Source organism: Aspergillus wentii (assembly GCF_001890725.1).
Source record: "Aspergillus wentii DTO 134E9 unplaced genomic scaffold ASPWEscaffold_3, whole genome shotgun sequence".
NCBI lineage: Eukaryota > Fungi > Ascomycota > Eurotiomycetes > Eurotiales > Aspergillaceae > Aspergillus > Aspergillus wentii.
In genome coordinates this window covers 1,585,816-1,612,474 of record NW_024467834.1, presented here as the reverse complement: position 1 = coordinate 1,612,474, position 26,659 = coordinate 1,585,816, and the positions used below count along the sequence as shown (strand labels likewise).

Here is a 26,659-nt window from a genome sequence, read left to right as displayed (position 1 = left end):
TGGAGAAGTCGAGGCCTTTTTATCTGGTCGAAGAGGAATGCAGATACGAATACGACGAAGGGCCAATAATTGAAACATCGCGACCAAAAAAAGAAACAGTTTCTCTTAATATGGACACAAATAATAATAATCAAGCATCAGCAGCATCATCATTAGCTCAATACGAATGCTTATTCCCAATTTCCATCCGGAGCTCCCGGAGGCTGTGCAGCACCCAGTGGAACCGAAGCCCAAACTTTGCTTTTTTTTTTCTCTCCTCCACCGACAGAAAATAATAATAATCAACCTTCATTATTAACCCGTGCATCGGCCTAGGGAATAGGCATAAATAATATCAAATAATACAAGATCATGTACCATTAAATCACAGTCTATCAATGGCCAGTCCATTTGTCCTATCCCCGCCGTTGTCCTGTTGTTTTTTCGTCCAGAGATCATCGACATCATCGTCTTCCGCTTCAACATCACCATCTTCTCGTCTCTCCAAGCAAGATTTCCTCTGCATGTGATTACGCTTATCGAACGGTTATAATCTCCGTATTCTTATTCTTATTCTTATCTATTCCCTCGTCTTTATTTTCTCTTCTCTTCTTTTCTATTTTTTCCTTTTTCTTTCCTTTCTTTTTTTTCCCTTATTTTTATCTTACCTGCATGCTGTGACGCCATCTTTTATCTTGCATTGCGTCCAATCTCACCATGGCGGTTACAGCCATTCCACCAGTAAATCAAAATCGTCAGGGAAGCCTTTTGAGGGAAAACCATCCAGGGGCAATGAACTTGTCGCCCACTGTGACTTCGAGCTCCGACAGCGATGAACCTGCCACTCACCCCGTCAATGATGCTGACGAAGATGAGGCTGACCAAGTGGTCGGTGTCAGCATTAGTCGCACCCAAAGTCGCATGAAGGCCCGCAAGACACCTGCGGAGGAAAAGAACCGTGTCATGGAACACAATGGGGGTTATTTCGAGACCATTCCCGACGAGGTCGACTCGGACGGTCTGTATCTGTCTGAGATCACCGCCGAGCCCGAGTCTCTCCCGGAGCCCCCCAGAAAACAACCCGCTGTCGATCATACGCCCCAGGAACCCGGCAAGGATGCGGGGACAGAAGCTTCGGTCACGACAGATTCAGATAGCCAGCGATTGCCCAAGGATCAACGGTCCAGCTTCACCCGATCGATCTTGAAAAGCGGCCTGCCGCTGCGTTCGCGGGCCTGGTCGGGCGGCGACGCGTTCAAGAAGTTCCTTCCGGATCTGGGTTCCCTGGCGAAACGGCCATCCTTGTCGTTTGGCAAGTCGAATTCGAACCAGCAGCGTCCTCGCAGTCAGACCGTGAAGCCTTCGCCGTCCAGGTTGGCTTTGGAGCAAAAGGAGCAGTCTCCGGTCCGGCCGCAACGCCCGTCGACTTCCAGTGTAAATCAAATCGACAGCAATGGAGCTGAGGAGCCTATCTCAGAGCTCAAGCCTCTCAATGAATCAGCAGCTGCAAAGCATTCGTTTACCCGCAGACCCAGCTCGACCGTTGGAGGAGCACCGCCCGTGCTCAGGAGATCCTCTTCCGACCAGTCCTTGTACTTGAGAGCATCTTCGACTGCGTCTTCTCTCGATCAGCGACCCCAGTACGAACATATTCATTCCCAGGTCAATAGCCGATTCAAAGCCATCAAGGACAGTCTCCAGGATTCCAGCAGCCGTCTGCTGAGTATGCCCACTCTGCATCTCCAGGACATACGGAGTGATTGGGGCTACAAGCCGTTTATGAACGATGTCTCCCAACGCAAGGGTAACAATTATTCGGATGAGCCTCAGCCACCGCCTGAGATTCCTACTCCAGACCCTTCAGAGCCCCAGAATCGTATCCCACGGTCGAACTCCAACACCTTGCACCCCATTCTAACTGAAGCCATGTCCGAAATGACAGGTGACGTCGTTGTTATGGGAGGATACCGAGGATCTATCCTGCGCTCGGCCAAACCACCGCAGCGTCAGCTGTGGGTTCCGATGAAAGTTGGTTTGAATATCCGCAAGGTCGATCTCGAGGTGGGCTTGAACCCGGAAGACGAGGAGCGGATGGAGGAAAGCATCATCCCTTCTGGTGTGCTCTCGCATGTTGGTCCAGTGGATATCTGCCGCCGGTTGATTAAGCGACTGCAGAAATGCGACAATGCTGTCAACGGGGATCTTCGAGTGTGGGACTATGGATATGACTGGCGGTTGAGCCCGCATCTGCTGTCTAGGAAATTGATTAAGTTTCTCGAGGGTCTACCGTGCAACGCCCCTGATGTGCCCCGTGAGAAACGTGGAGCATATGTGATTGCTCACAGCTTGGGTGGTCTTATTACGCGACACGCTGTGAACCAACGACCTGAGCTGTTCGCTGGTGTCATCTATGCAGGCACGCCGCAGCATTGCGTCAACATTTTGGGACCGCTTCGAAATGGTGACGAGGTCCTGCTGAGCTCCCGAGTTCTCACGGCGCAAGTGAATTTCACTTTCCGGACCAGCTTTGCCCTTCTCCCCGAGGACGGTCACTGCTTCATCGACAAACGGACTAAAGAAGAGTATCGGGTGGACTTTTTCGACGCCAAAGCCTGGGATGAATGGCGTCTGTCGCCTTGTATCAACCTCGCTCTTCCACCCTTGACTGGCAAGAACTTCAAGGATAACTTACCTCTTCTCGGAAAGCGGTTGTCCACCGTTCTGAGTGGTTTGACAGATACAGATGAGACAAACGATTCATCCCACAAGGCAGAAGACCTTCCCCACCCTGATATCAACCATCATAATACCATGCCACAAGACAATCGAAACGCCCCTAAATCCACGAACCCATTCTCAGAAGTACACCACAAGGCTTCTGCGATGGCTCCATCGATCGACGGCCTCGTGGGACCAACCTCCAACCCGAAAGCCGCTCCCGCATTCAAAGCCTCAACTACCTCCACCATCCCCCGCCCAGCGGCAATCGCCTACCTCGAACGCACCCTCGCTGAAGTCTACCGCTTCAAACAAGAGCTCGCCTACAATCCTATCCACCAGTCTGAAAACCGCTACCCGCCCTGTGCCGTGCTGTATGGAAAGTCGGTGCCTACCGTCTATGGCGCCCGAGTCTGGTCGCGTGAGCAAATTAAGCACCAAGATGCTTATGATGACCTGGCATTTGCCGCTGGGGACGGAGTCTGCCTTGCTTCCGCTGCCATGTTGCCTTCTGGTTACCGGATTATCAAGGATGGGTTGGTGAAAAGTGACCGGGGTCATGTGGGGTTGTTGGGTGATCTCGAGGGTGTCGGGCAATGTCTTCGGGCTCTTGTCCGAGGCCGGCGAGAAGGGGTGGGAATGAGCACTCCTCTCGCATAGTTGCTACTTTTTTGGTTCCTTGCTCTTTTCTTCTTTGCTTTACCTGTTCAATTTTCGATACCCTACTCTTCTCCCCTTGTTCTCAATTATGATATGATGTGATGGCTATGCGGAATGATGGCATATACTATATACTTTTGTTGGAGATTTGCTTGTGCATAAACATCCATGTACACTATTGATGATTTGTAAGCCTGATAGAAGCATGCATGTATAGAGAAATCTAGTATCATATATAAGCCTTTTCTTTTTTTCTGTTTATAGGTCTCATCTCATACACCGTAATCTATTTTGAAAGTAGGAAATGTTTTTGTTTTGCACTCCACAAGTTCCAACATCAAGAAGAAAAGAAATATAAAATAAGATAACACCGAAGACGAAGATATTGAGCCAAAAATTCTAGAAACAAAAAGATATAAGGAAACGACGCCAAACTAAGCTAAGAAAACAACTAAGAACACAACAGTCCAGTCCGGTCTATTCTTAATCCGTTCTTGAGTTGGCAATGTTCATGACCAGAATATCGGTTGCGCCGGCCTTGGACAGGTCGTCCATGACAGTGGCGATCTTCTTCTTCTCGACCATCGAGCTGACGGCAACCCAGCCATCCTCCTCGAGGGCAGTGATGGTGGGAGCACGCTTGCCGGGAGTGATTTTCGAGGCGGTAGCCAACTCCACGCGGGGGATGTTGTACTGGCAGAGGACAAACTTCTGAGCGGCTGTAAAGAGAAAAAAATGGGTCAGACGCTTATTAGGCAGAAAGTAGAATAACAGATGAACATACTGATAACACCGCGGATACGGGGGAGAATGAGGTCCACGATGGGGTTCTTGGTGTTTCTGGACTTGACCAGAATGGCAGTGCTCTCGACAACGGTGTCAATGGCCTTGAGACCAGCAGCCTTCATGGTCTCACCGGACTCTGTATAGATGCAATTAGCCATCTGGTAAATTACATGGTAATTGTGATGATCGCGCGCAACTTACCAACCAAGTCAACAATGCCGTCAGCGACACCCAGGGCACAGGCGGCCTCGACACTGCCGCCAACGTACTTGATGTTGGTGCGCGAGCACTTGGGCTCTCCGGCACCCTCAAGCCCGGCGAAAAATGCCTCAGAAAGAGCAGTGAAGCTAGTCACGACATTGCGGCCGACCAACTGCTTCGATTCCGTAATGTCACCCTTCTCCGGGACCTGCACCTGCAGCTTGCAGCCACCGAACCCGAGGTCGAGGATCTCCTCCACTCCGGAAACTTCGCCCTGGGGAAGGTTTGCGTCGTGCTCGGCAACCTGGTCGCGACCAGTGATACCAAGGTCAACTCGTCCCTCACCAATGAAGGTTGGGATATCTGCGGCGGGGAGGAAGATAAGGGCGATCGGGAGGTTCTTGACCAGGGCGATGTCAAGACGGGTTTCGCGGCGGAATTGGACGTCACATCCTGCCAGGAGGTCCAAGGTGGCTTGTTGAAGACGACCCTCTTTAAACAGACAAAGAATCGCAGGTCAGCTTGATGTCATAAGTCTCTTTTGGTTTGTATAACAAGTGTTTTCAATGCTTTGCGGAGATGAGTCACAGCGGGCACTTGCTCTTTGGGACGGCGAAGAGGAGTCTTCCTTCGAGGCTGGGGAAGTATTAGTATCAAAATGAATACGGAATAATATTAATTGAGCAAGGAGATCTATTCAACAAAGCAATTGACTCACTGGTTGACGAGATCCATTGCGATTGACGATCAAGCGCGGGGTAGATATCGGAGGGAGTAATTGGAGGGGGTTTAGAAGAGAAAAAGAGATTGGCAAGAAATCGGAGTAGGGAAATATGGAGATAGACTAGAATTCAGATGACTCTTATAATCTGTCTCTATCCAAGAAGTAAGAGGGGTTGGGATGAAGGGGAGATCGATGACAATGATGGAGTTTGGAACGAAACCGGAGCTTTCGCAGAGTCTGACTTTGGGGAGGGGCAGCAAGAGGGAGCAACAGAACGGCGCAACAACGACACGTGGGAGGCTACTTTACATTAGATTGGGATGATAGCAAACTACTCGAAATATTATCTATGACTACTAATTATTTGCTCATCCGATGTGAGTCTTGAATCATTTGGCGCCGTATCGAAAGATCCGGCGGCGGATGCCTGAGTCACCATGTATGCCTGACGATTCAGGTGTCAATTAGCCCTGAACCCTCGCCTAAAGTTGCCCGCCTTTTTCCTAAAACAGAAGCCCACACAACCGCAAAATAATCGCACCGCCAAACCGCCAAACCGCCTTGCTGCCAACACCACCGACCCCGAACGAAACGGCCTCCTCTTCCGCCATCTTCCTCCATCCAGTCAATCCTCGCTGTCGTCGAGCCCTACCTCCAAGATGGATTCCAGCAAGCAGCCCGTTAAGCTCGTCAAGGTGACCCGTGTCCTCGGCCGTACCGGTATGGAATTCTTTTCACGTCTATGTTGATGGCCATGTCGCTAACATGTCCTGCTTTCGACAGGCTCCCGTGGTGGTGTCACCCAGGTCCGTGTCGAATTCATGGACGACACCTCCCGCAGCATCATCCGTAACGTCAAGGGCCCAGGTATGCGACTTTTGTGCTGCGATTGAAGTTTCCCTTTTTTTTTACCCATTCCCGACAACTCCCGTGAATTGGTCCAAGAAAAAAGCCAGATGGAAAGAAAAACAAGAGATGGAATCAAAAAGAGAAAAGGAAACAACAAAGAAAGCCAGAAGGCACAAGAAGGATCAAATATACGGAGTTGATTGAGGGGACCAGCCAAATCGAAGAAAGGTACAAAGGCTAACTGGACTTTTTTTGTCGCACTACAGTCAAGGTCGATGACATCCTCTGCCTGCTCGAATCCGAAAGAGAGGCCCGCCGTCTCAGATAATTTCTCCGTTTCCTCCGAGTTTTCTTTTTACCTCTCGAGGCTATGTACGTTTTGCTTGCGATGGAGATGATTCTGGGAGGTTGGGAAGGCAAAAAAGCGTGGTTGGTTCACTGCATGGGCTGGTGCGACAACATACGGTTGTGAATTCTTTTTTCTCTCTTTTTACTATTCTGTCTGTTACGAACTACCAGGGAATAAAGAAGAAAAGAAAAAGATCGACCTGAAATGAAAAAAAGGAAAAAAATTTGAAATCAACGGATTCGATTGGATGATGTTTTCCGGGCTGTTTATCTACGTCGCAACTTCAACTTTCCTCTCATCGGAGAGGATACTGAAACGTCTTTATATCGATGATGCGGTCCGTTGTTTTTCTCATTCCCTGTTTCTTTTTCACAGTCGCATAAGGCGCACAGGGTTATAGAGGGTCCAAAAAAGTGGAATCGGGATGGAGAAAAAAAAAAAAGAGATAATGATTGAAATGGAACCTTTCTTCTCCGGCATATCGCTTCGATTACGGAGTCTGGTCCGGATTCTTCTAATTATGTGATATCCTCCGCCTGTATCTCCTGGTTCCAACTTTTGCCCCATTGGACTCATTTTCATGCTAGCTATCAGATGCCCCTTCGATAGCTTTCGTCATGACTGAGCGTAGTAGATCCGAGAAAGTATGGAGTAGTACGGGGTACGGAGTAGTAATATGCTATCGACGTGACTGGGATTTTCTACATGGTATTTACTATACAATATATGCTATCAGGTGCAAACCAACATGCATACCACGCCAATCTAAACCGCCCAGTACCCGTACCAAATAACCCGAAATGTCTAAGTTTAGTTCATGTTTTTGTTGTGCCTATAACTGCTCCGCACTAGTAATGAGTCGCTCAATCAAGCTCTCATTCCCCATTGGAGAATCCACCATAATATCACCAACCGCCGTGACGAGTCCCGCAAGTCTCCGGCGACGAATCTTCTCTTCTAACTCCGCACTCTTCTGCTTGGCCAGATCAAGTAGGGATGCCGGTAAGTTCGCCAACCGTGCAACGTTCAACCCGTAACTGCGATGTGCGACGCCTTCTCCAACCTCATACAAGAAAGTAATATCCTCGTCTTTCCCGGAGCCCGATTCTGTGAAGCGCATGTGCACGTTTTGGAGCTCTTTGTCACGAAAAGAGTGCACCATGTTGGAGAGGTGCTGGTAGTGTGTGATGAAGAGTGTGAGACTTCGAATGGACCGGACCATATAGTCCAGGACTGCCTGTGCAATGGCAACACCGTCATGGGTAGAAGTGCCCCGACCCAGTTCGTCGAGAATGACAAGCGAACGAGGCGTAGCTTGTTTGAGTATGTCGGCCGTCTCGGACAATTCGACCATGAAAGTAGATTCACCAGCCAACATATTGTCGAACGCCCCCATGCGAGTGAAGACTGCATCTAGCATACCCAGCTTTGCCGATTGAGCAGGGACATAAGAACCGATCTGCCCCATAATAGCGATAAGGGCCACCTGCCGCACATAGCTGGACTTTCCACCCATGTTTGGACCTGTGACAAGGAGCGCACGGGTTTTATCTGTATCCATATCGATATCATTAGGGACGTAGCTGTCGAGTAGAAGCTGTTCAACCATTGGGTGGCGTCCTTGATTCACTGAGATACATGCATGCTCCGTATACTCAGGCTTGACATATCCGGGCTGGCTCGCTATAGTAGCTAGAGAAAGTAGACAGTCGAGCATCGCCAAAGATTGTACACAGTCACGGAAAGACTGGTAGCTGGTGGCTAGCTCCGCAAGAAGAGCCGTGAACGCCTTGTCACAAGCCGCAGCCAGAGCTTCTTTGTGCTGATCTCGCTGTCGAAGTAACTGGATAACCTCTGGTGTGTGGAATCGCGAAAGTTTCTTTGTGCCGCTGACCTTCACCCACGATGCAGGCACCCGTTTGAGAGTGGCCGAACTGTTCTCAACCTCGATCAGGTACTCAATGCCCGCAACAGTGGTATATACCACTTTCTGCTTCCCTATAGCTTCGCCAGCAGCCGAGCGATGCTCCTCGAGCTCATGTTCGACGCTAGCTATCCCAAGCTTCTGTTCACTGATGTCTTCGGTCTCTTCCGATTCTCTGAAAAATTCGTACTTATCATCCTTCTTCGCCGCGTACATGTTTATCTTGTCGAGGAAGAACACGACATCCTTCAAAATTGTCGGTAGGGATGCAATGGCCTCACTGACCACGGGCGACGTAAATCCAGTATCTGCGGGAGCTTTGATATCCGCAAATTCCTGGGCAATCATCTGCATCGTCTGGAGGACAGTCAGAAGTTCCGGTCGTGTGCACTGCCCAGTCTATTAGCATCAATCCAGTCACGAGGTATCCATATATTCTATATACCTTTCCATAGTAAATGCGAATCAGGCTCTTTTCCAAATCACTCTTGACTTTACCAAGCAAGCCTTTCACTCTCTCCACTTGAACGGTTCGCTCCGGATTCAGGAGTTCCTCGACTGCATTAATCCTTTCCTCCAGCCGTGACTTGTCAAGCAAAGGCCTTCCAACCCATTTTCGAAGCATTCTTTGTCCAAAACGCGTCCTTGTTCGATCCAAGGTCCAGAAAAGACTTCCTTTAGCGGAGTAGTCGGTCTGGTTTTGGTATATCTCAAGGCTCATTAATGTATTACCGTTGAGAAGCATATGTGACCGAGAAGAGAAATGTTGGAAGTACTTCGTAAGCTCGAAGACATGCTCCAGCCCGTAATCTGTCATGTGCTCAATCATAGCTGAAAGACAGATAGTGACCTGTTCGGGCAAATTGAGTACTTTCTGCAGTAGACTACTTGCCTGTACATCGGCTGTGTTGTTTGCAGTCTTCATTTTATTGGCATAAAAGCTCGAGACGTGGCTATGACACTCGGCAGCTGCAGTCTTTTTCTTAGGGGCCCTATCAACTCGCACCGCATCGCCAAAGACATTCATCTTGCTACCTGAAAGATGTTGAACGAGCTTCTCTGTGGCTTTGGACAATTCACCGACAATGAGGATCTCACAAGGTGCGATATGAAGTAACCTTGTCTCAACCTCACTTCTCATGAAACCATCCTCAAAGTCGTCATAAATTACGTCTCCAGTGGCCGGTTGGACGGCAACAATTCCCACATGGGTCTTCTCGTCGTTGCCCCAGCCTTTGGCATTCGCTTCAGTTATGCAGAGCATATATCCTGTTGCTGGAGATGCAGTAGGAGCAGGCCCTTCCAGTCCCTCCACGTCGTCAATATATGTGCCCTTCGTGTACAAATTTGTAAGTTTGCGGACAAAGGGTGCATTGCGGTTATCGCCAGCAGCTTTTAGTGCAGCAGTTTCAATCTGCCTAACCACTCCAACTTTATGCCCGGCAGTAATCAAACGCTTGACATGCACATGTAGCCTGTGTACGGGTATACTCGCAGATGCGAACCGATCGAGATGAGCTTCCGAGGGATCTAAGCCGTGAGGAATATAATTTAGCACGGGACCAAATAAAGCAGCAAGTGTAGTTTCCTCATGGCACTGCACTTACGCTCGTCAAATCTGAATTTGCCAGGAATGCAGACAATACTCAGCTCCTTGGCAGCTACCCGCGCATCTTCACCAAAGAATCGAAACTTGTAACCGACTTCGATGACCAGAACTGTATCCATGTGCTTTTTCTTAATTTCAATGACCTGCTTTTCCATCGGAGTAAGCTTGCTCCCGCCTTTCTTAGCCGTGCCTTTTCCTTTCGTAGGAGGGGGAGGCGCCGCGTCTTCGTCCTCATCGTCGTCTGCGCCATCCTCCCCAACTGGAGCAGCTTCGCTGGCAGTATTCCTTCCAATCCCAATAAGACAGTCTGCGCCCCCTAGCTTTTTAACAAACTGCTTATGTAGCTTCTCTCTTTCTTTATCTCGTTGTTTGGTCTCTCGTTCGTCTAGCTCCTGTATCGGTTGCAGCCCAGAGTCAGGCGCTGAACTGTTAAATTTAAATTGTTTGGTTCGTTGACTGCCACTTGATGGCGGGGCTGGTTCGAAATGGGCAGAGCGCTCGATGGTCGGGCTTCCACTGGTATCTTTCGAAGATGATCCCTTCGTTCTGGCTCGTTTCGAGACCGGTGCCACAATATCTTCGTCATCGTCCGTCAACCCATTCTCATCTCTTGCCTTCTCGTCCTTCTTCCTCTCGGAAGTGTCTTCTTGCTCCCCGTTCTTTATCACATCCTTATCATCATCTCCACTAGGGGGCCTTTGCTGAGTTCCGGATGGCTTCTTCGTGAAAAAGCTCGCGATGGTTGGCTGTTTCCGCTTCAGGCTCGGAGAAGACGAGGCCGACGATTGCGATGATGGGAGAGGCATTTTGATCTTTCTCGGGTGTTTCACGTAGAGATAAAAACAGGTGCTAGTGTCAATATTCTGTTTAAAAGCCCTCAAGCAGGTAAACGGTCAATCATCACAAGTGTAAAGGTGGCGATGTGAAGGGTTGATCGCGAGGCTTTACCCCCTGCACTGTATGCTTAATAAAAAAACCCCCCAGAACGATGGGAAATCGCATGCGAGCTCTATCCTCGGAGGTATTTCTTAATAGCGGATAGTTCTCTGCATAGTACAGAGGATTTCTGCAAAGAAACACTAGACTCAGAACACACAATCAATGGCACAATAATCACAAGTATGAATGATGATATTAACCTTGCGACTTCGCATTCGCCGCGGAGCTTGACGCGTAAAGAGCCACACGCGCGTAGCGTGAACAGCTTAAATTGGCTTATATAATCAACATTCTAAAAGTTAGTCAACTTCTAGCACAAATCTATGATATTAGGAAAGAATCGATTGGTTTCATGCTAAAAGCGAATGTTGTAATCTAACTCTATGGTCTTGTGTCCTCAATGTTTTCAAACAGTGGATGTAACCATCGCCATCGCCTCGAGAACTGATCTTGTAGACTTGCCCCAAACGAAATCAAAATCCATGCTGTATAATAAGTAGTACATAAAAGCTATATACCTGCAGGCAAAGGAGTCCCACGCGGGCTATAATTGTAACACAAAGGTTAAAGCTGACGGGCACACTGATTTCTCCGAACCACAATGATGTGGATAAGGATATTGTGCGGAGTGCTGAGCAACATAATAAACAAGCAAAAGTCAAGTTTGGATGGATTCTAGTAAGAGCTTCCATCTAGATAAAGCCTGTCGAAGTCGTCTTCTTCAATTTCTGAGATCGTAGCATCAACAGAGGTGGCGCGTGAAGCAGGCTTTGGCTTGTGATCGTCAGTGGGTTCCGTGTCATATATAGGGTATTCTTCAACTGGCAGCTTCGGGAAGGAAGCAGCTAACGGATTAAACGAATATGCAGAAGGAATGGAGGGACCATCAAATGGACTGAATCCCGAGCATTGGGTATTTCCGAAGAAAAATTGTGGTGGATACCCGGTATCAGCAGTGGGGCATCGTTTCATCACTGGAGAGTGCCAGCCAACGACAGGATCAATTCTACCATTGGCGTTCAGAAGGGGCTCGATGTTTTCTTTATCTGCAGGAATTCGGGTTGCCATTCCAGCAAAGTTTGAAGCGTATGTGCTGGGGGTAGAAGGCTGGAATGGATTGTAAGCCAAGGTGTCTCGTCGAGAAAAGCCAGTATGAGAAAGGTCTCCCATTGCAAAACGTGGGCCATCGTCATGATCATTTTCCTTGAAGCTCAACTTGTATTGATTCGGTTCGTCATGAAACACAGTGAACCCACTACGGGACCTAGACTCAAGACCTTTGATGGTCATAGAGAGCTCGTCAACATCATCTCCATGGGAGGGGTAGTAGCCATTGCCATAGCGAAGTGGCAGAGGGGGCAAAGGACTCTGTGGGAGCTGCAGGCCTCGTTGAGGTTCTGTATGCCTGCTGAGACTTAGACCGGTCATTTTCTTGGCCCTTTTGCTATCCTGGCCACGTTGAGCGTTAGAGTCGACTTGGGAAAGGACACGCTTCGGACGAGCAGGTCGGCGTTTAGGAATTGGTGTCTCTCCTTTCAGAGGACTGCTATCCTCGACATTACCAGAGATCACACGTTGCTTTCGTAGAATTCCCGTGGGAGAGAAAACCAGCTCCGTAGGCTCAACACACATGGATGTCTTTTCCATCATCTCGAGGATACTTTGATCCTTTTTCTGGTTACGTTTACGTCTCATCTGCTCGGTAGCGGAGTCAAATATGTCCATTCCCGGCCACAATACCCCTTTCAGTCTTGCAATTTCGTCAGCCCTATCTTTGTCAACTTCGGTGCCCGGAGAGTCAAAGGAATCGTTGTCATCAACAAAAGGATCATAGCCAAGGTCCCCGTGAGGCAACTGAGAGATTGTGCCAATTTTTCCATTCACTCTTCGAGACCATATAGGTGTAGCCTGCAGGATCATGCTGGTTTCATCTCCAGAGTCCAATTCACGTTCTTGTTTCCATTGGTACGACAGCGTTGTCTGTGGAGATACTGGAAGTCTATAATCTGGACGAGGATGGGTCCGAAGGTCTGTGATCGAAGACGTAGCCGGAGTAACGTAGCTAGCAGAGTAGGATACATTCCGGTTGGTCTGGACGGAATCAACGTTCAGGTAAGTATCGGAAAGTCGTGGGTCGAGGTAGTCGGTCAATGAGTTCTCGGGGGAAGGGCACGTCGTTGCAACCGGTGTTGGCTTATAACCAGTAGCCTTTTTCGTGGGGTATGCTGTACCATGAGAAGAATTCTTGCCCTGGGACTTCCTCTTCCGAGCTTCTTTCGAGGCCATTCGATCAGAGAGTAGCTTGGCCAGATTATTGGCCTTGTACCACTGGTCGTATTCATCGAGTAAATCGCCTGCCTGTGACTCCTGGTGGCTGCGTACTTGAAGTTTGAAATAATGGGACAGATGTGCCTTGGACGAAATGTGAGTCAATAGGTGAGATACATCACTGAAGTTTGGTCGTTTGGGGCAGATGTTGCACAATAGTGCAGCTGCATCCATTTTGAAAAGATGAGATGAAGAATGGAGGGCCGAATTGACCAAATACTGAAGGAAACGACAGGTAAGAGATACGGATCGTTGCTGGCATGAGAAGCAGCCAAAGACAAGAAACCAAGATAGAAAGACTTGCCCGGATTGACAAAATGAAGACTCGCTGGGAACTGAAGAAGTGACGAAGAGGAAGAGATCGTGAAAGAAGGACTTGCCCTGGAGACTCCACGGCCACCAGGGCAGGCGAACGAGAGGGCGACGGAGTGGAAGGTAGGAAGGAAGTCAGGTATCCCAAAGAAGTAAGTGGTGGTACTTGGAGAAGGAACTACCAACCCTACCCACCACTACGAATCACGAAGACGAGCCTTGTGTATCTTGGAGCGAGAAGTCAACCGGGCATATATTATAAGAGTCATTAAATAATAAGTCCATTGTGAATGCTTTAGCAATAATCATTGAAAAAAAAACTAAAACTGAAAACTTGACTTTACATGAAAAGTGTGCCACCATGTCTTAACGGCTCTATAACAGGCCATTGTAGGTATGGTATGAAGCGGAAATAAGTCACGGTGGCTTTGCTCTTCTCCTGCCTTGTATCCCATGATCCACGGAACGGAAGACGGGTTATTAGATGGCAGGAGGTGAAAAGGTGAACATTATCTTACGAATTTTCAAGTCGGTGGGAACTTTGATATACATCGGAGGAAGACAGATATCTGCTACCTCGCCAAACACTTTGATATGATTTCCTTCGGCATGCAACTGTTTGCCATCCATTAGCATCGTTCATCAAGAGTGAAATGCAAAGAGCGAAACTTACTATATAGGATCTACTTCTTTGATGCCGTCGAACTTCAACAGACTGAGGCCTGCGATGCCGAAGTGAGTATGAAAGACATCGACCATATTACCAGGTCGGTCTCCGAATCCCCCAGCTTCCGGATCCTAAATTGCATTAGTGAAAATGAAATGACAATCAATCAATGACCAAACTCACCTGGCACTTCAAGATAAAGCTAGCAAGTTTGCTACCATCTATCCAGTGAATTTTGTCGATCATGGCTATGCTGGCACCAACCCACCAGCTATAACATGAATCTTCCAGTTTTTCAGGGCGACCATTGAATCCGCCATTCTCCATCTGTCTTTCACTAAGCCAACCACCTAGGCGGTCCTTGTTGATCAGATCGAGTCTTCCAACAATCGCCAGAGCTCCTACACATGTAAAGACCTGGCCAGCGTGTGTTTCGGCCCCGGGTTTGATCCCATAGCCACCATCCAAATTCTCGCATTTCTGGATATAGGTGACGGCTTTGGGAACATCAACCAGGTCGAGAAGACCTAATAACGACAAGGCGTTGAATGCACCATATAGGAATCTGGTGTCCGCCTCACCCCATTCATCGCCCATGAATGTACCAGTTTCCTTATCCTGCAATCCTGCGATGACTGTAACCCTTTAGCACGGCCTTGGGAATTGACAGTAAAAAGGCAGGATAAAGGATTATATCGTACAAGATCCGACTTTCTGCTTGCCTCCCAGGCCACGTTTCTCCAGTTCATCTACCGCATCCAGCATTACAAGGATTTGTACGGCAGAGACTGTATACAACATGTGTGCATCATGACCAGGGGCAGCGCCAAAGCCACCGTCATCCTTTTGGCACGATAGGACAAAGTTGATGGTTTCCTTTCGGGGTAATGCTTCGGGATGGCCAAGGAGATACAGAGCATTCAAGCCCCAATAAACTCCATTCAGTCGAAGATGCTCGGTGAGCCAATATTCCAACTCATCCCTTCTCTAACAGCACCCGTCAACCACATTCTCCATCATTAAGAGAAGATTTATGGCAATAAGAATCACGCACAGTGTCAAGATTCTTGATATAGTCCACGTGTTTTTGGATACACAGTGTTTGCTCTGAGCGGCTGCCAACAGCCCTGCCAGGACCCGAAACCAACGACATTGCGAATTGCGATGTGATGATTCGTCCTGGGAAATTTCTGAGAAATCTCGGGCAGATTCAGGGTGGTTAGTGGCAAAAAAAAAAAACAAAGAGAAAAAAAAGGCTAACGATCTACCAAAGATGGTGGGTGAGTGGGATGTCGTGGGCAAAGTTCAGTTCTGTCATCAAGATAACTCGAATAACGATGGATTACGAAAGCTGTCCATCGAGGGGCAAGCCAGCGTAGATCATGCGGTCATCGAGAATAGATGAAACTCGAAAAGAAAAGCCACAGTGCTGTCAGTGCATGCCGTTCCGTGGAAAGAGTGCAGAAAGGCGACGAAAACCCAACCAAGCACGTGTTGAGTAGGCGATGAAAAGCTTTTGCAGGAGAGATTAATGGGGAAGTGCGTCGAACTCGAAACGAGAGGGCTGGCGACACGTGATCTCGGGGCCGCTCGGCCTGGGTCAGCGCAGGCTGGGCCGTCGGCTGTTTCAGACTCGCTGTTAGGGCCTGCTAGCATGGGCGGTGTGTGAAGAAGTGGTGTGAAACCCCTGAATTGTCGACGCCCCCCTGGTTGGACCAAGGATATATTTATTTATTTTTATTACTGCTGATGGTAATTATTTCTCGGAACAAAGGTCCTGGGTGGCGGGATGGACTATCGCTGCTTACATTCATTAATTGCCGTAATATTCGTTGACAACTGTTATGCCTCCCACGTGTACTCTATATAGGGGATAGTGTGTTTATCATTGCTTTGCCGCTTAGCGCCTGCAAGTGGAGTGTATGATGTATGAGGCAGCATACTACTGATAAAAACTCGAGACTTTTTGCCATCGAGCTACAGGGAATATGAAAGAAATTACGGAGTAGTTAGCAATAAATCTCCATCACATGGGAGGTAAATACTATTCTTGTAATTAGAACAAAATATACCTAGTACTATTAAGGATGAGAGGCAGATCAAGAGCACTAGTTGGTTGAGAAATATGTAGATATCTTATGCAGCAGCCTCGATATGAAAGCCCAAAGTCTTGAGTATCAACACGCATTCAGGTCCTTATATATTATCTTATTCACCCCTCTCTCTATATATATGTATGTTATTGACTCAGTAATTATACACAGCTTACAGCTCTATCTAATTAAGCACTGGCCACACTGCACAGTGCCTACCTACTATGAGATACCAGTTAATCAGGCTGATGTCAATATCATCTCTTACCTCAGTAGTGGTTACAGCTCTCAAGCCATTCCTCCATCTGGTAATGAACAGAATTTACTCCTCTTTGACAAAAGTCATCACTCCAATAAAGGACTTTAGAAGCGAGCCGGATTCCTATTCGCACGTACTCGAAGCGATTGTCAACTCAGAACACCATCAAGGATTGGTTGAGTAGAGCTTAACGACTGTCGTCGAGAAAGAGCATGTCCTTGATACGTCGCAACAATCTTTGCCTTTGATGAATCTGGCTCAGTGATGACATGAATCTATGCCTCATCGGCGGAAATGGTGCGTCATGACTGTTATTCTGCGCAAGTGGCAGACGATCGAGAATTCAAAATGTGTCAAAGGGTCTATGGAACTTAATCTTCTTTCGATTGACATAAATGGGTTCCAATTCTATTATTCAAGACCCATTTCTGGTCTGAAGGTCAGCGTTGACACGATCGAGGAGGTTCTTGCTTTGCCACAAGAGCAGGTCCAATGCATCCGACTTACCCGGTATGCATTATTTGGTTCGACCGTTTTTGTGATCAGAGTTGTTTATCAGCATCGCATCTGCGTGTCTTTGCGAGATGAGATGACTGGTGGGCATTGTCTCTGCTTGACGATGAAGTATTGATTTGAAGATGACAGAAATGCTATCTGCTAAGATGGTCGGAGCTCGGGCAGCCGACCTGATTGTGGCCTAGCGGTGATTTACGCTGCTATCTTGTGAGCAACTCAAATCAGCCTTTACAACGCTGGATCCGGGATTAGATGGAAGGCCATTGGAAATGGAGCAGAAAACGTGACCAATCGTGTTCATTCCAGTACCACTTAAATTATGTACGCCGTAAAATCTAATATGTAAGTTGACTTGGCCGGCAATTTATTCTATATTGCCCTCGTAGCAGCATACAGTAGTAGCGAGCGTTATCTTCCCCACTTTTCCCTTGTCTGTACAGACTACGGGAGAGACTACGTATATACTACGTATGCCACTTTTCTTCAGGTTCCTGCCGAGCTAATGTCAGATATTAATAATTATCAGATGACTGCAGGGTATTGCTGCATAGAACAATGGTAAGGTAGGACTGAATAATAGAATAATAGAAATCCATCGACATAGTAAGAAGAAAAAAAGATAAAAAAAGAAGCCTGCGGGGTAGGCAACGTGAGAACCTTTGGAACAAGTGAACAACAATATTCCCCTTATTTTGCGGGCCCCACTCGTTGTATCGAAAGGCAAGATGGAACCATGGTCGAGGACTTGAGGGAAGCTTCACCAGAAGATCTTTATAATGGGCGGGATGACCAGCATGGAATTATTCACACTAGTAAACTGTTGTCTGTACCAGGGGTCTTGCTGAGGGAGAGTCAGTACTCAAAGTTTAATGGTCAATAAATGCGACGCCATTTATCCCAAGTGTAGATCAACCACCACCACCATAAAAAAAAAAAAAAAAGGTACATATCCAATGCACTGTAGCGTTAGAGCGTCCCCAGGAACGGAGTCGTCGCTTCTCGTGTCAGGATTGGCGGTGCCTGATTCGCCGGGCCATCCCAGACAGCTCCACCCGGGTGACTCGCGGTGGACCAATCCCCGGCCGTCTTGACTGGGACGTACATCATCCCGCCCAAGGCTCCAGCTGCCAGACCCATTCTCGTTGGCCACTGAGGTTCACCGCTTCCTGCGGGGCCACTCCTGATCTTTCGGTGTGCGGTGCTTTGTGCCTGTGCCGTAAACAGGAGAGGTAGGTGATGGCACAGTAATAATAATAATTTCTGTGGTTTGAATTCTACGATCGACCGCTTAGACGTGATCCTTTTCCTCATCAATAAGATCAGGAACCTTGGAAACTCAAAAAGCAGACGTCATTTAGAGGCTGTAACACCGCTGGGATCCCTCTGGGTGATTGTTCCTGACTCGACGATCCTTGGGTTTTGACGGCGCCGTCTCTGTTTTGTCTTCCTCTCTCCGCCTGGTTAGACTATTCATAGAAAAGCAGCAGCATTTGCCCATTCCATCCAGCCTGGGCATTATTAGACTAATCCCCTACTAACTCAATAGGCGCCGGCCATAGTGTCTCTTCTCGAGCCACGCTGTTGTCCTTCGCTTTTTCCACCCCCAATAACTAACTAATAACTAACGCCCTTCTCCACTATTCGGGCTTCTGCTTCTCCCACCCCTTAAAAAAACAAGAAAAGGAAAAGCAAAAAGAGAGACGGTGCCTTTCTTAGCCTGATACGCAGCCGCGCTTGCATAACGCTGTCAAAGAGGGAATGTGTCGTCGCTGCGACAGTACAACCTACTAGTCTAGTTGAATCTGAGCACCTTCAGCACCGTGCGGGAACTTTTCTCTCGTGTCCCTCCCCTCCTAAACCACTCCTCATTCGGAAATCCAATATCGATCTTTGTCTTTTTTGTTCCTTTTTTTCTTTTCTTTTTTCTCGGTTCCTCAGGTTCCTTGGGCCTTTTAGCTCCATCGATCGATTGATTGTCTTTGATATTCTACGCCGAGTACCCTTCCCTTGTCGCCCCTCCCGATACCGCTATTCTCAAAGAACAGAAGGAATAAAGAAAGAAGGAAAGAAAAGAAGCTGGAAGAAATAGAAAAAGGAAAATAGGTCGCAGTCCGATCGGTCGACTTATCATCTGTGCAACCGTTGAATCGGCGAGTTTGGAAACGAGGGATCATATCGATTGCGGATTCGGATCGAACACTGGTGTGGAGTGAAGAGAAGCAGTATTCAATATCATGAGGGGTGCGATCTGGTAGGTCACAATAATGTCTCCTGTCTCTACTTTCTGGTGGCGGGTTTCGATGCATTCATACCAAGTCTTCCATTGTTCTCTGAAACGATTGATTCACAGCAAGGAGTGCTATCACTCCATGTGAATTGATTATGCACACAAAGGGGTGGTGGGTGACAATGTCAGCTTTATTAATAGCGTCATCGAACCATTGAATCCCTACATTTGTCCATTCTCCTTGCGGTGCCCGTACCTTTCTCTATCGCGCACCTTTGCTTTTTTACTCATCCAAAAGCAAACCCGCCTTCGTCTCGAATTGTCTCACTAATGGCCATGTCTCTTTCTCTTAGATCCGATCTCTCTGGAATTTTCTCTTTGCCCCAGAAATATTGCAGTTCACTCTGACAGCCGTCACCGAACAACGATATCAATACCTTTGAAAGATTGGCAAGGCTGGTTTCCCTCCAATCGTTTCACCCCGACCAAGCGGAAAGACGCGAACAACGCGAACAGCTGTGTTTATACAATCTCGAGCTGGTCGGCTTTTTGAACAAGGATCATCGCTGGAATATCCATGCTTTAGGCATTGCAAAGGTAAAGATCTCAACTGGGGCTGTGAATTCACTCCATGAGGAATTTGGCCCCTCAAATACCACGAATTGCGTCCTTGATTATGTCTGACTCATTTGCTGACTAGAATATATTTTTTTAAAAAAAATAGGTTGATTATTCTCATTCAATCAATTAATCTTCGAACGGCACTTGATATATCACGTTAGCCCCTGTCGATACCGAACGTTACTACGCATTTCAGGGCCACTGTGTGACCCACGATTCCATCGAAAAATGCCCTTGAGACAGTCCACTGTTCCCAATTTAGATCTAAGCTCTTTCACCCTGCAGACCAATGCGAAGATCTCGTCTCCACTGACACCCGGTGCCCAAAGCTCCGATGGGCCGAGTCCCCTGACACCCCGTTCTCCTAAGTCTGCATCTAGTTCACCCTTCTTCAAGGGGACCACGATTCGACCTGTCACCCAAGAATCCAATTGCAAGTCAAACAGCCCAACCTTTCCAGGGTCGCCTGCCTTTTCGTGTGCACCTGAACCCATCACCCCCGGCGTCACTGCGATTCCTCAATACCCCCCCTCCCCTAGAGGCTCTCCTAAACATACCCGTGATACTTCACGGTCCTTTTTCGCGAACCTCAAAGCACCCAAGTCTTCTCATAGGACGCAAAGGTCGGACGGTTCCGGAAACTCAGGGGACAACTCCAAGAGCCGTGGTAGCTCGAGGGACCGCAAAACACAAATATCATCCAAGCAATACGAATCAACGCCGGATCTCCCTGGGCTGATCCAAGCAGCAGAGCAAGAGAACAGTGAGTACAATGGCCTGCTTTCGTTTGAAGAAGTCCCCTACTAAGCAACCTGCAGACGGTGAATCTTCTGCAGACAAAGGTCCCCAGACGTCGACACTCAAGAAAGTAGGCACAGACATTGAGGCTGGATCCACCCTCAGAAAGAAGCAACCGCGCTTTGCCAACCTTCTTTCGCGATCTCGCTCAATCAGACTGGACGATTCCTCGGCGAACAGGATAGTTAGACGCCCATCAACCGGCCTGATGAAGCTTGAGGAAAGCATCTCGCGGGAGGCACAGGAACCCACCAAGGCCTCAACGTCGCGCTATGAACGCCCGGTTAGGGCAACAGGAAATTCTGCGGTTCGCAACTATTCCGTCGACCGCTCAGCAGAAATCGGCAGTGGTTCCATCAGGAAAGAGAGAAGCCATGGATCGATGGTCCCATCGGGCTCCTTAAGTCAGGTGTCGGGTGCTTCCGCGGCGCTATTCAACAACATCAAGCAGTCTTCGACCGGCGCCGCAGACCGTCTTGGCAAGGCAGGAAAAGGATTCTTTGGCAAGATTACTCGGAGTGGCAGCACAAATGAGCGGGAGCTGATCACTGACGACAACTATATATGCTCTGTCATCAACTTACCCCTCATTGAACAAGCGCGACGAACTCGCATCGCAAAGCGGCTCGAGGATTGCCGTGACAAGACGGAGTTTTGGATGCCAGCTTTGCCGTATCGTTGCATTGAGTAAGTTCGCATTGCCCCAATAAAGTATCAATTACTAACTTTGTCTCAGTTATCTCAACTTCAAGGGTTGCGAGGAGGAGGGGCTGTACCGTGTCCCTGGTAGTGGAAAAGAAGTAAAACACTGGCAAAAACGGTTCGATACCGGTAAGTGGAAGCGTTGAAAATTACTATGTCCCTTGCTTACAAAGTTTCTCAGAACTCGACATTGATCTCTTCGACGAGCCTGACCTGTATGACATCAACACTATTGGATCTATGTTTAAGGCCTGGCTGCGCGAATTGCCCGATGAGCTTTTCCCCAAAGACACGCAAGCTATGATCGCTGAAAAATGCGAGGGAGCCACCACCGCTCCGCAAATGCTGAAGGATGAGCTCTCGAAGCTGCCACCGTACAACTACTACCTTCTCTTCGCCATTACCTGCCACCTAAATCTCCTGCATTCCTATGTCGACCAAAACAAGATGGACTATCGCAACCTTTGCATATGCTTCCAACCCTGTATGAAAATCGACGCTTTCTGTTTCCATTTTCTTGTCTGTGACTGGAAGAATTGCTGGCAGGGCTGCTGGACAGAGAAAGAGTTCGCTCAAGCGGAGAAAGAAATGGATGAAAAGGAAGCGGCAGCACAGTCAAAGGATGACTCCGACTCTGAATCCCAACAGCATTCAGCCATCGACGAGAGAGCCATCTCTTCTTCTGGTAGCAGCCAACATGCGCCCGAAGAAGAGCTGCCTCGTCCCGAAACATCCAAGGGCCGTAAGCCCAAACCCAAGAAAATTGAAACCGCCCATACGAGGAGTATCTCTCAGCTTCCCGAATTGGGTCCTCCTCTTTCCCCAATCCAAATCTAAGTCAAGAACGGCCCAGAGCCTGACTTCAGCATCGCTTCGACTTCTCTGATTTCCGAAGTTTGATATACTTCTCTTTGTGTTATGACTTCTATTTCCGCTTCTGAACCGGGTGTACAACATCAGTATTACTCTGGTTACTTTGAATCTTCAGTCAGGCTGGCCTATCTTTTCTTCATGATCCGTTTTCCTTTCAATCGCGATGAATCAGAAGTTAGACATTGGATCAGTGTACCGATTCCAGGCCTTAAATCGCTGAGGCAGTACGCTACTCGAATAACTTTCTGATCTATTTATCAATTTCTCCTCTATTACAGCCCTCGATCTCATTGTGTGCGCATACAAGAATATTCACGTTTTCTTTGGGTCCTGAATGCTGTCTTCTGTTATCACTCTCTTCTGAGCTCCTTTTGTCCCTGTTCTTCTATTTCTTTTTTGCTCTTACGATCCCGCAGGCTCTGTTTTCGCTTAGAATGCATGTTGGGCGCCTTCGGAGTTGGTTTTTCTATCCTTTCAGCTCTTGTACATTTTTATCCTCCTTTCGTCTATATTTGTTTCGTCTTGCTTGGCGATATTTGGCGCTCAAGTTCACCATGGCCACATACATGAATTTCTGTTTTTCTGTTTTTCTTTTTTTACATTTTCATTGATTCCCCTAACTGGAGCTTTGTTCTGGCGCCTTTTGTCACAACGCCCTTGCGATTTTCTTTTCTATTCGTTTTTTGGTGCTCTGCTGGTACATCATTGTAAGATAGATAAGTTGATAACCATGCATCAAACCGGTCAAATTGTCAATGAAAACGGTAAATAATTTTATCATAATTCTCGCTTCGTATCGTAGCCATGGAGTCCAATAAGATACTGGTATGGTAGATGATGGGTTATTGAAAAATCCGACATTGCTTTTTGATCCGCGTCATAATGTACGTAGTTTTAATGATGGGATAAAATATCTTTGACATCAAAAGAAGGCACCGGCGACTCCAATCCTAACGCCTGAAGAAACCCAGCATTCCAGACAACGAAACGAAGCATAGGTATAATGGGACAAAAAATGACACCTAAGGCCTAGCGAGGAAGCCTCAACCATCAACATACTTATCTTATTATCTCAGTCACGGTTCAACCACCGCCCGTCTTTCTCGACTTCCGGTCGTTGTTCCTCATTTTCCTCTCGTTTCGCTTTATCCTGTCCTTGCGCTCCGCTCGTGACATGCCGCGAATCGAGCTTCCCTTGGCGGCGGCGTCCTCTTCCTTCTTCCAGTCCTTTTCGTTCACCTCGACTAACCAGTCGTCATCATTCTTGTTGTTACCCTTGTAACCCCAGCGAGGCACCCAGTCACCCTTCTCTTCATCGTAGACCAGCTTCTTGCGACGCTCCTTGTCCGCCAACGCACCACCAGCCTTCGTGCTGTACTTGCCAATCCCCTTCTTGCGGGCGAACAGCTCCCATTTCGTCGGAGCCTTGGGAGTAGGCAGGGGCTTGTGTCGGGGGAGATCGGTAGACGGGGGAGGAAGAGTAAGGAGGACACCCTGTTGTGTGGAAGAAGTGATGGGGCAGGTTGTGAGGAGTTGGTTCAGAAGGCACTGGGTGCCATCGCGAGCGGTGGCCTTGAGCGATTCATTGAGGGATTCGGAACGGGGCAGCTCGAGGGGATTGGGGTCGTTAACGAGGAGATGGCCCAGGTCGAAGGTGTAAGGGGTAGGTTTGGAGACTGTCACAGGCCTGAGAAGATTGAAGAAGTTAATATTTGCTATACCTATAGATCGCATGCATAGGTAGTTGGACCGGGGGAAAAAAGATTGTATAGCTTACAGTCTCTCGGGCTTTGCCTTTCCTGCATCGGTGGCAGTGTTTGACATTTCGACTTCTGTCATAATAACGGCTCGCGATAATGAGCTGGTTACAAAAGAATGGAGGGCAAGAGAAAAGAAAGAATCTCGCCGATGGATAAAACGATCTGGGCGGAGACCAAAAAAAAAAAAAAAAAAAAGTAGGTAAATTTCAGGTTGCCGCTTTAACTGGGCTCCGTACCCGCGCTAAGGGCGGCAAGTGCGCTAGTCCCGTTCTGGCAGCAAGAGGAATCTTGAAGTGCCAAATTGTGCTCCGAATCCCCATCGCTTTCCACCCCGACGAACGTTGCCAAAGACACATCTCCCAACCCCCTTCCGCTACACAGCAGTCCCATTGACCGTCCGGCACTGGGCCCCGTGCCGGCGTGATACAGCACAATGGTGTCTTCCTTCTGCTGGAGCTGCCTGTCGCGGCTTCGTCCGACGCCTCGAGCTCTCCTACCTCCGCCGGCTGCAGCGCCCGGAATTGCGGCATCATTCCACACGACCTCGATGCGATATGCACAGCCCGCGAAGAAGAAGAACAGCATGGAGGGGCCTGCCAAGTACCGTCAGGCAAAGTCTGCTAAGATGAAGAAGAAGAAGCAAGTGGACAGAGCGCGTCCCCCGGCAGTCGGAGAACGCAAGGCCCTCCGGAAACGCATCGTTCTCAGCAACCCCAATGCTCTCGAGGTTGCGGGCATGGAGGAGCTTTCAGAGCAGACTATGGTGGATGCACGTCTTCGGGGATCCGTGCTTGCCCTTCCTGTGCCCATGATTGATCAATTGAGAGCGGTTCAAGCCTTCAAGCCTAGCCAAGGCTGGTCGATATTCCGCCGGCCAGGAACTGTCGTGAGACGGGAGACTTTGGATATGGGAAGACTGATCAACAACATTTCTACTGGTGGTCAGGAAGAGGGCAAGATGTTCAGAAAAATTATCACTGGTGTGAGAGGATCAGGAAAAACAGTGCATCTTCTCCAAGCCACGGCAATGGCCTTTACCAAGAAATGGGTTGTTTTCAGTGTGCCTGAGCGTAGGTCTTCCCAAAGTGCACCATTGTTTACAATTGTTTACAACTATTGACGATATATTCAGCACAGGAATTGGTCGACGCGCATACTGGTTACGCACCACTTGACGACGCCAACCCATCACTGTACGTCCAGAATGCGGCGACAGCTGCTTTGCTGTCCCGCACGGCCATCGCCAATGAGGAAGTTCTCAAGGGTCTGAAGGTGTCCCAGGAACATCCCGCTCTCAAGTCCGTCGTTAAGCCTGGTATGACTCTGGACGCACTTACCAGAATCGGTATTCAGGACCCTGCTGTTGCTTGGGCTGTTTTCCAGGCTCTGTGGACTGAGCTCACTGCAACCGCCCCGGCAACCAGCATGACCAAAGACTTCACACCTCGTCCTCCTATGCTGGTCACCCTAGATGGTCTGGCGCACTGGATGAAGAACTCCGAGTACCGCAACACTGAATTCGAGCCCATCCACGCTCATGACCTTGTTTTCGTGAAGCACTTCCTTTCGCTGTTGAAGCCGAATGCCGCCAAGCCCACTCTGCCCAACGGTGGCCTTCTCCTTTATGCCACCTCTGCTTCCAACACCCCGACCGTCTACGCTCTTGAGGTCGCACTGAAGCAGCTGGAAGCTCGCAAGGCTGGTGTTAAGCCTTCTGACCCAAATTACCCTCGGGAAGACCCATACAGCTATGCTGACCAGCGGGTTATTGAGGCTTTCAGCGCTCCTGAGTCCCAGTCTGCTAAAGACACCGCGCTGGAAATTCAGACTCTCACTGGTCTGACCCGGGATGAAGCCCGAGGCTTCATGGAGTACTTTGCACACAGTGGTCTTCTGCGGGAAAACGTCAACGACGAGTGGGTTGGTGAGAAGTGGAGCTTGGCTGGTGGCGGCGTCATCGGCGAGCTTGAAAAGCTGGCAAGACGACTAAGAGTTACTGCCTAGATTATGGTGTTTTTCCTTCTGTCGCTTTCTCCGGTTTCATTTGAACCATGTCGCTCTATAACCTCTTCATGACACCGAACATTGTCCATTATGCTGTGCTATAAACGATGGACTTCGGGTCTTTGTTCGGAATATCTGTATTTTACTATTCTCGTTTGGTTGTTGCGTGTCTGTATGCATATAATGGAATTTAAAAGATATATTCTATTTATTTTGGAGTTGAATCTGTTCCAGCACATATATTCAGGGCCTTGAGCAGAAACCATGGCATTTGCTACATGAAAACTATCTATAATTATTGTAAACCCGTATCAGTAAAGCATACAATATAACGCGAATTGAGCAAGACAGAAAATCAAAACATAAGCCAAAAGTATCAATCATAAAACAGTAAAAAGAAATACAAAACCAGACAAATAACTACATGTTTCCGTCTACCAACGGCCTTGCCGTCATCGTCTCACCCTGTTTAGAGGACTAGCTTTCCCTCTCCTGAAGAACCTCCAATATTCGTCCCAGGAGCCTTGCCAGCATCCTCAGCTTGGGTATTTTGCGTAGACTCGGGTATTTCAGTGCGAGACATCTTAGCAGGGCGTGTTGACTGTGAGGCGAGTTGATCAGACACAGTTTTGCGCTTCTTTTGGGAACCAGAAGGTCCTTCACCCACTGTTTCTTCTTGCGCTGTTTCTTCTTGCGCTGTTTCTTCTTGCGCTGTTTCTTCTTGCGCTGTTTCTTCTTGCGCTGTTTCTTCTTGCGCTGTT

General features: G+C 48.3%; 10 protein-coding genes across 10 annotated transcripts; 4 read left to right on the top strand and 6 right to left on the bottom strand.

The window, feature by feature from the left end:
* Positions 1–771: 771 nt before the first annotated feature.
* Positions 772–3,357, top strand: ASPWEDRAFT_109410 (uncharacterized protein; the record flags this gene model as incomplete). Its single annotated transcript, XM_040828077.1, has 1 exon — positions 772–3,357. One exon carries the CDS (start codon positions 772–774, stop codon positions 3,355–3,357), a length of 2,586 nt encoding a protein of 861 aa, XP_040690556.1.
* A 203-nt stretch (positions 3,358–3,560) lies between these two features.
* Positions 3,561–5,679, bottom strand: ASPWEDRAFT_737914 (ATP phosphoribosyltransferase; the record flags this gene model as incomplete). Its single annotated transcript, XM_040839381.1, has 4 exons — positions 3,561–4,076; positions 4,142–4,279; positions 4,345–4,836; positions 5,610–5,679. The coding sequence occupies 4 exons, from the start codon at positions 5,677–5,679 to the stop codon at positions 3,841–3,843; spliced, it is 936 nt and encodes a 311-aa protein (XP_040690555.1). The 3' UTR covers positions 3,561–3,840.
* Positions 5,680–5,682: 3 nt separating this feature from the next.
* ASPWEDRAFT_38527 (40S ribosomal protein eS28) lies at positions 5,683–6,455 on the top strand. Its single transcript, XM_040834902.1, has 3 exons — positions 5,683–5,788; positions 5,852–5,935; positions 6,184–6,455. Exons 1-3 carry the CDS (start codon positions 5,728–5,730, stop codon positions 6,243–6,245), a joined length of 207 nt encoding a protein of 68 aa, XP_040690554.1. The 5' UTR covers positions 5,683–5,727; the 3' UTR covers positions 6,246–6,455.
* A 643-nt stretch (positions 6,456–7,098) lies between these two features.
* Positions 7,099–10,605, bottom strand: msh3 (mismatch repair protein MSH3; the record flags this gene model as incomplete). The annotated part of the gene is made up of 3 exons (XM_040830607.1): positions 7,099–8,580; positions 8,636–9,720; positions 9,798–10,605. The coding sequence occupies 3 exons, from the start codon at positions 10,603–10,605 to the stop codon at positions 7,099–7,101; spliced, it is 3,375 nt and encodes a 1,124-aa protein (XP_040690553.1).
* A 476-nt stretch (positions 10,606–11,081) lies between these two features.
* ASPWEDRAFT_38525 (uncharacterized protein) lies at positions 11,082–13,517 on the bottom strand. The gene has a single exon (XM_040834901.1). The coding sequence runs from the start codon at positions 13,238–13,240 to the stop codon at positions 11,414–11,416; it is 1,827 nt and encodes a 608-aa protein (XP_040690552.1). The 5' UTR covers positions 13,241–13,517; the 3' UTR covers positions 11,082–11,413.
* Positions 13,518–14,050: 533 nt separating this feature from the next.
* Positions 14,051–15,198, bottom strand: ASPWEDRAFT_107915 (Rab geranylgeranyltransferase subunit beta BET2; the record flags this gene model as incomplete). Its single annotated transcript, XM_040827929.1, has 4 exons — positions 14,051–14,176; positions 14,229–14,680; positions 14,747–15,032; positions 15,100–15,198. 4 exons carry the CDS (start codon positions 15,196–15,198, stop codon positions 14,051–14,053), a joined length of 963 nt encoding a protein of 320 aa, XP_040690551.1.
* A 4,791-nt stretch (positions 15,199–19,989) lies between these two features.
* ASPWEDRAFT_170378 (putative Rho GTPase activator (Bem2)) lies at positions 19,990–22,098 on the top strand (the record flags this gene model as incomplete). The annotated part of the gene is made up of 4 exons (XM_040830606.1): positions 19,990–20,524; positions 20,580–21,246; positions 21,296–21,390; positions 21,443–22,098. 4 exons carry the CDS (start codon positions 19,990–19,992, stop codon positions 22,096–22,098), a joined length of 1,953 nt encoding a protein of 650 aa, XP_040690550.1.
* A 1,119-nt stretch (positions 22,099–23,217) lies between these two features.
* On the bottom strand, positions 23,218–23,958 carry ASPWEDRAFT_50290 (ribosome biogenesis protein RRS1; the record flags this gene model as incomplete). Its single annotated transcript, XM_040837415.1, has 2 exons — positions 23,218–23,821; positions 23,912–23,958. 2 exons carry the CDS (start codon positions 23,956–23,958, stop codon positions 23,218–23,220), a joined length of 651 nt encoding a protein of 216 aa, XP_040690549.1.
* A 369-nt stretch (positions 23,959–24,327) lies between these two features.
* ASPWEDRAFT_26313 (mitochondrial 37S ribosomal protein mS29) lies at positions 24,328–25,898 on the top strand (the record flags this gene model as incomplete). Its single annotated transcript, XM_040832840.1, has 2 exons — positions 24,328–24,964; positions 25,027–25,898. The coding sequence occupies 2 exons, from the start codon at positions 24,328–24,330 to the stop codon at positions 25,896–25,898; spliced, it is 1,509 nt and encodes a 502-aa protein (XP_040690548.1).
* A 469-nt stretch (positions 25,899–26,367) lies between these two features.
* On the bottom strand, positions 26,368–26,654 carry ASPWEDRAFT_170375 (uncharacterized protein; the record flags this gene model as incomplete). Its single annotated transcript, XM_040830605.1, has 2 exons — positions 26,368–26,499; positions 26,562–26,654. Coding segments are annotated over 2 exons (225 nt in total), but the record flags the coding sequence as incomplete, so codon positions are not given.
* Between the last annotated feature and the right edge of the window lie 5 nt (positions 26,655–26,659).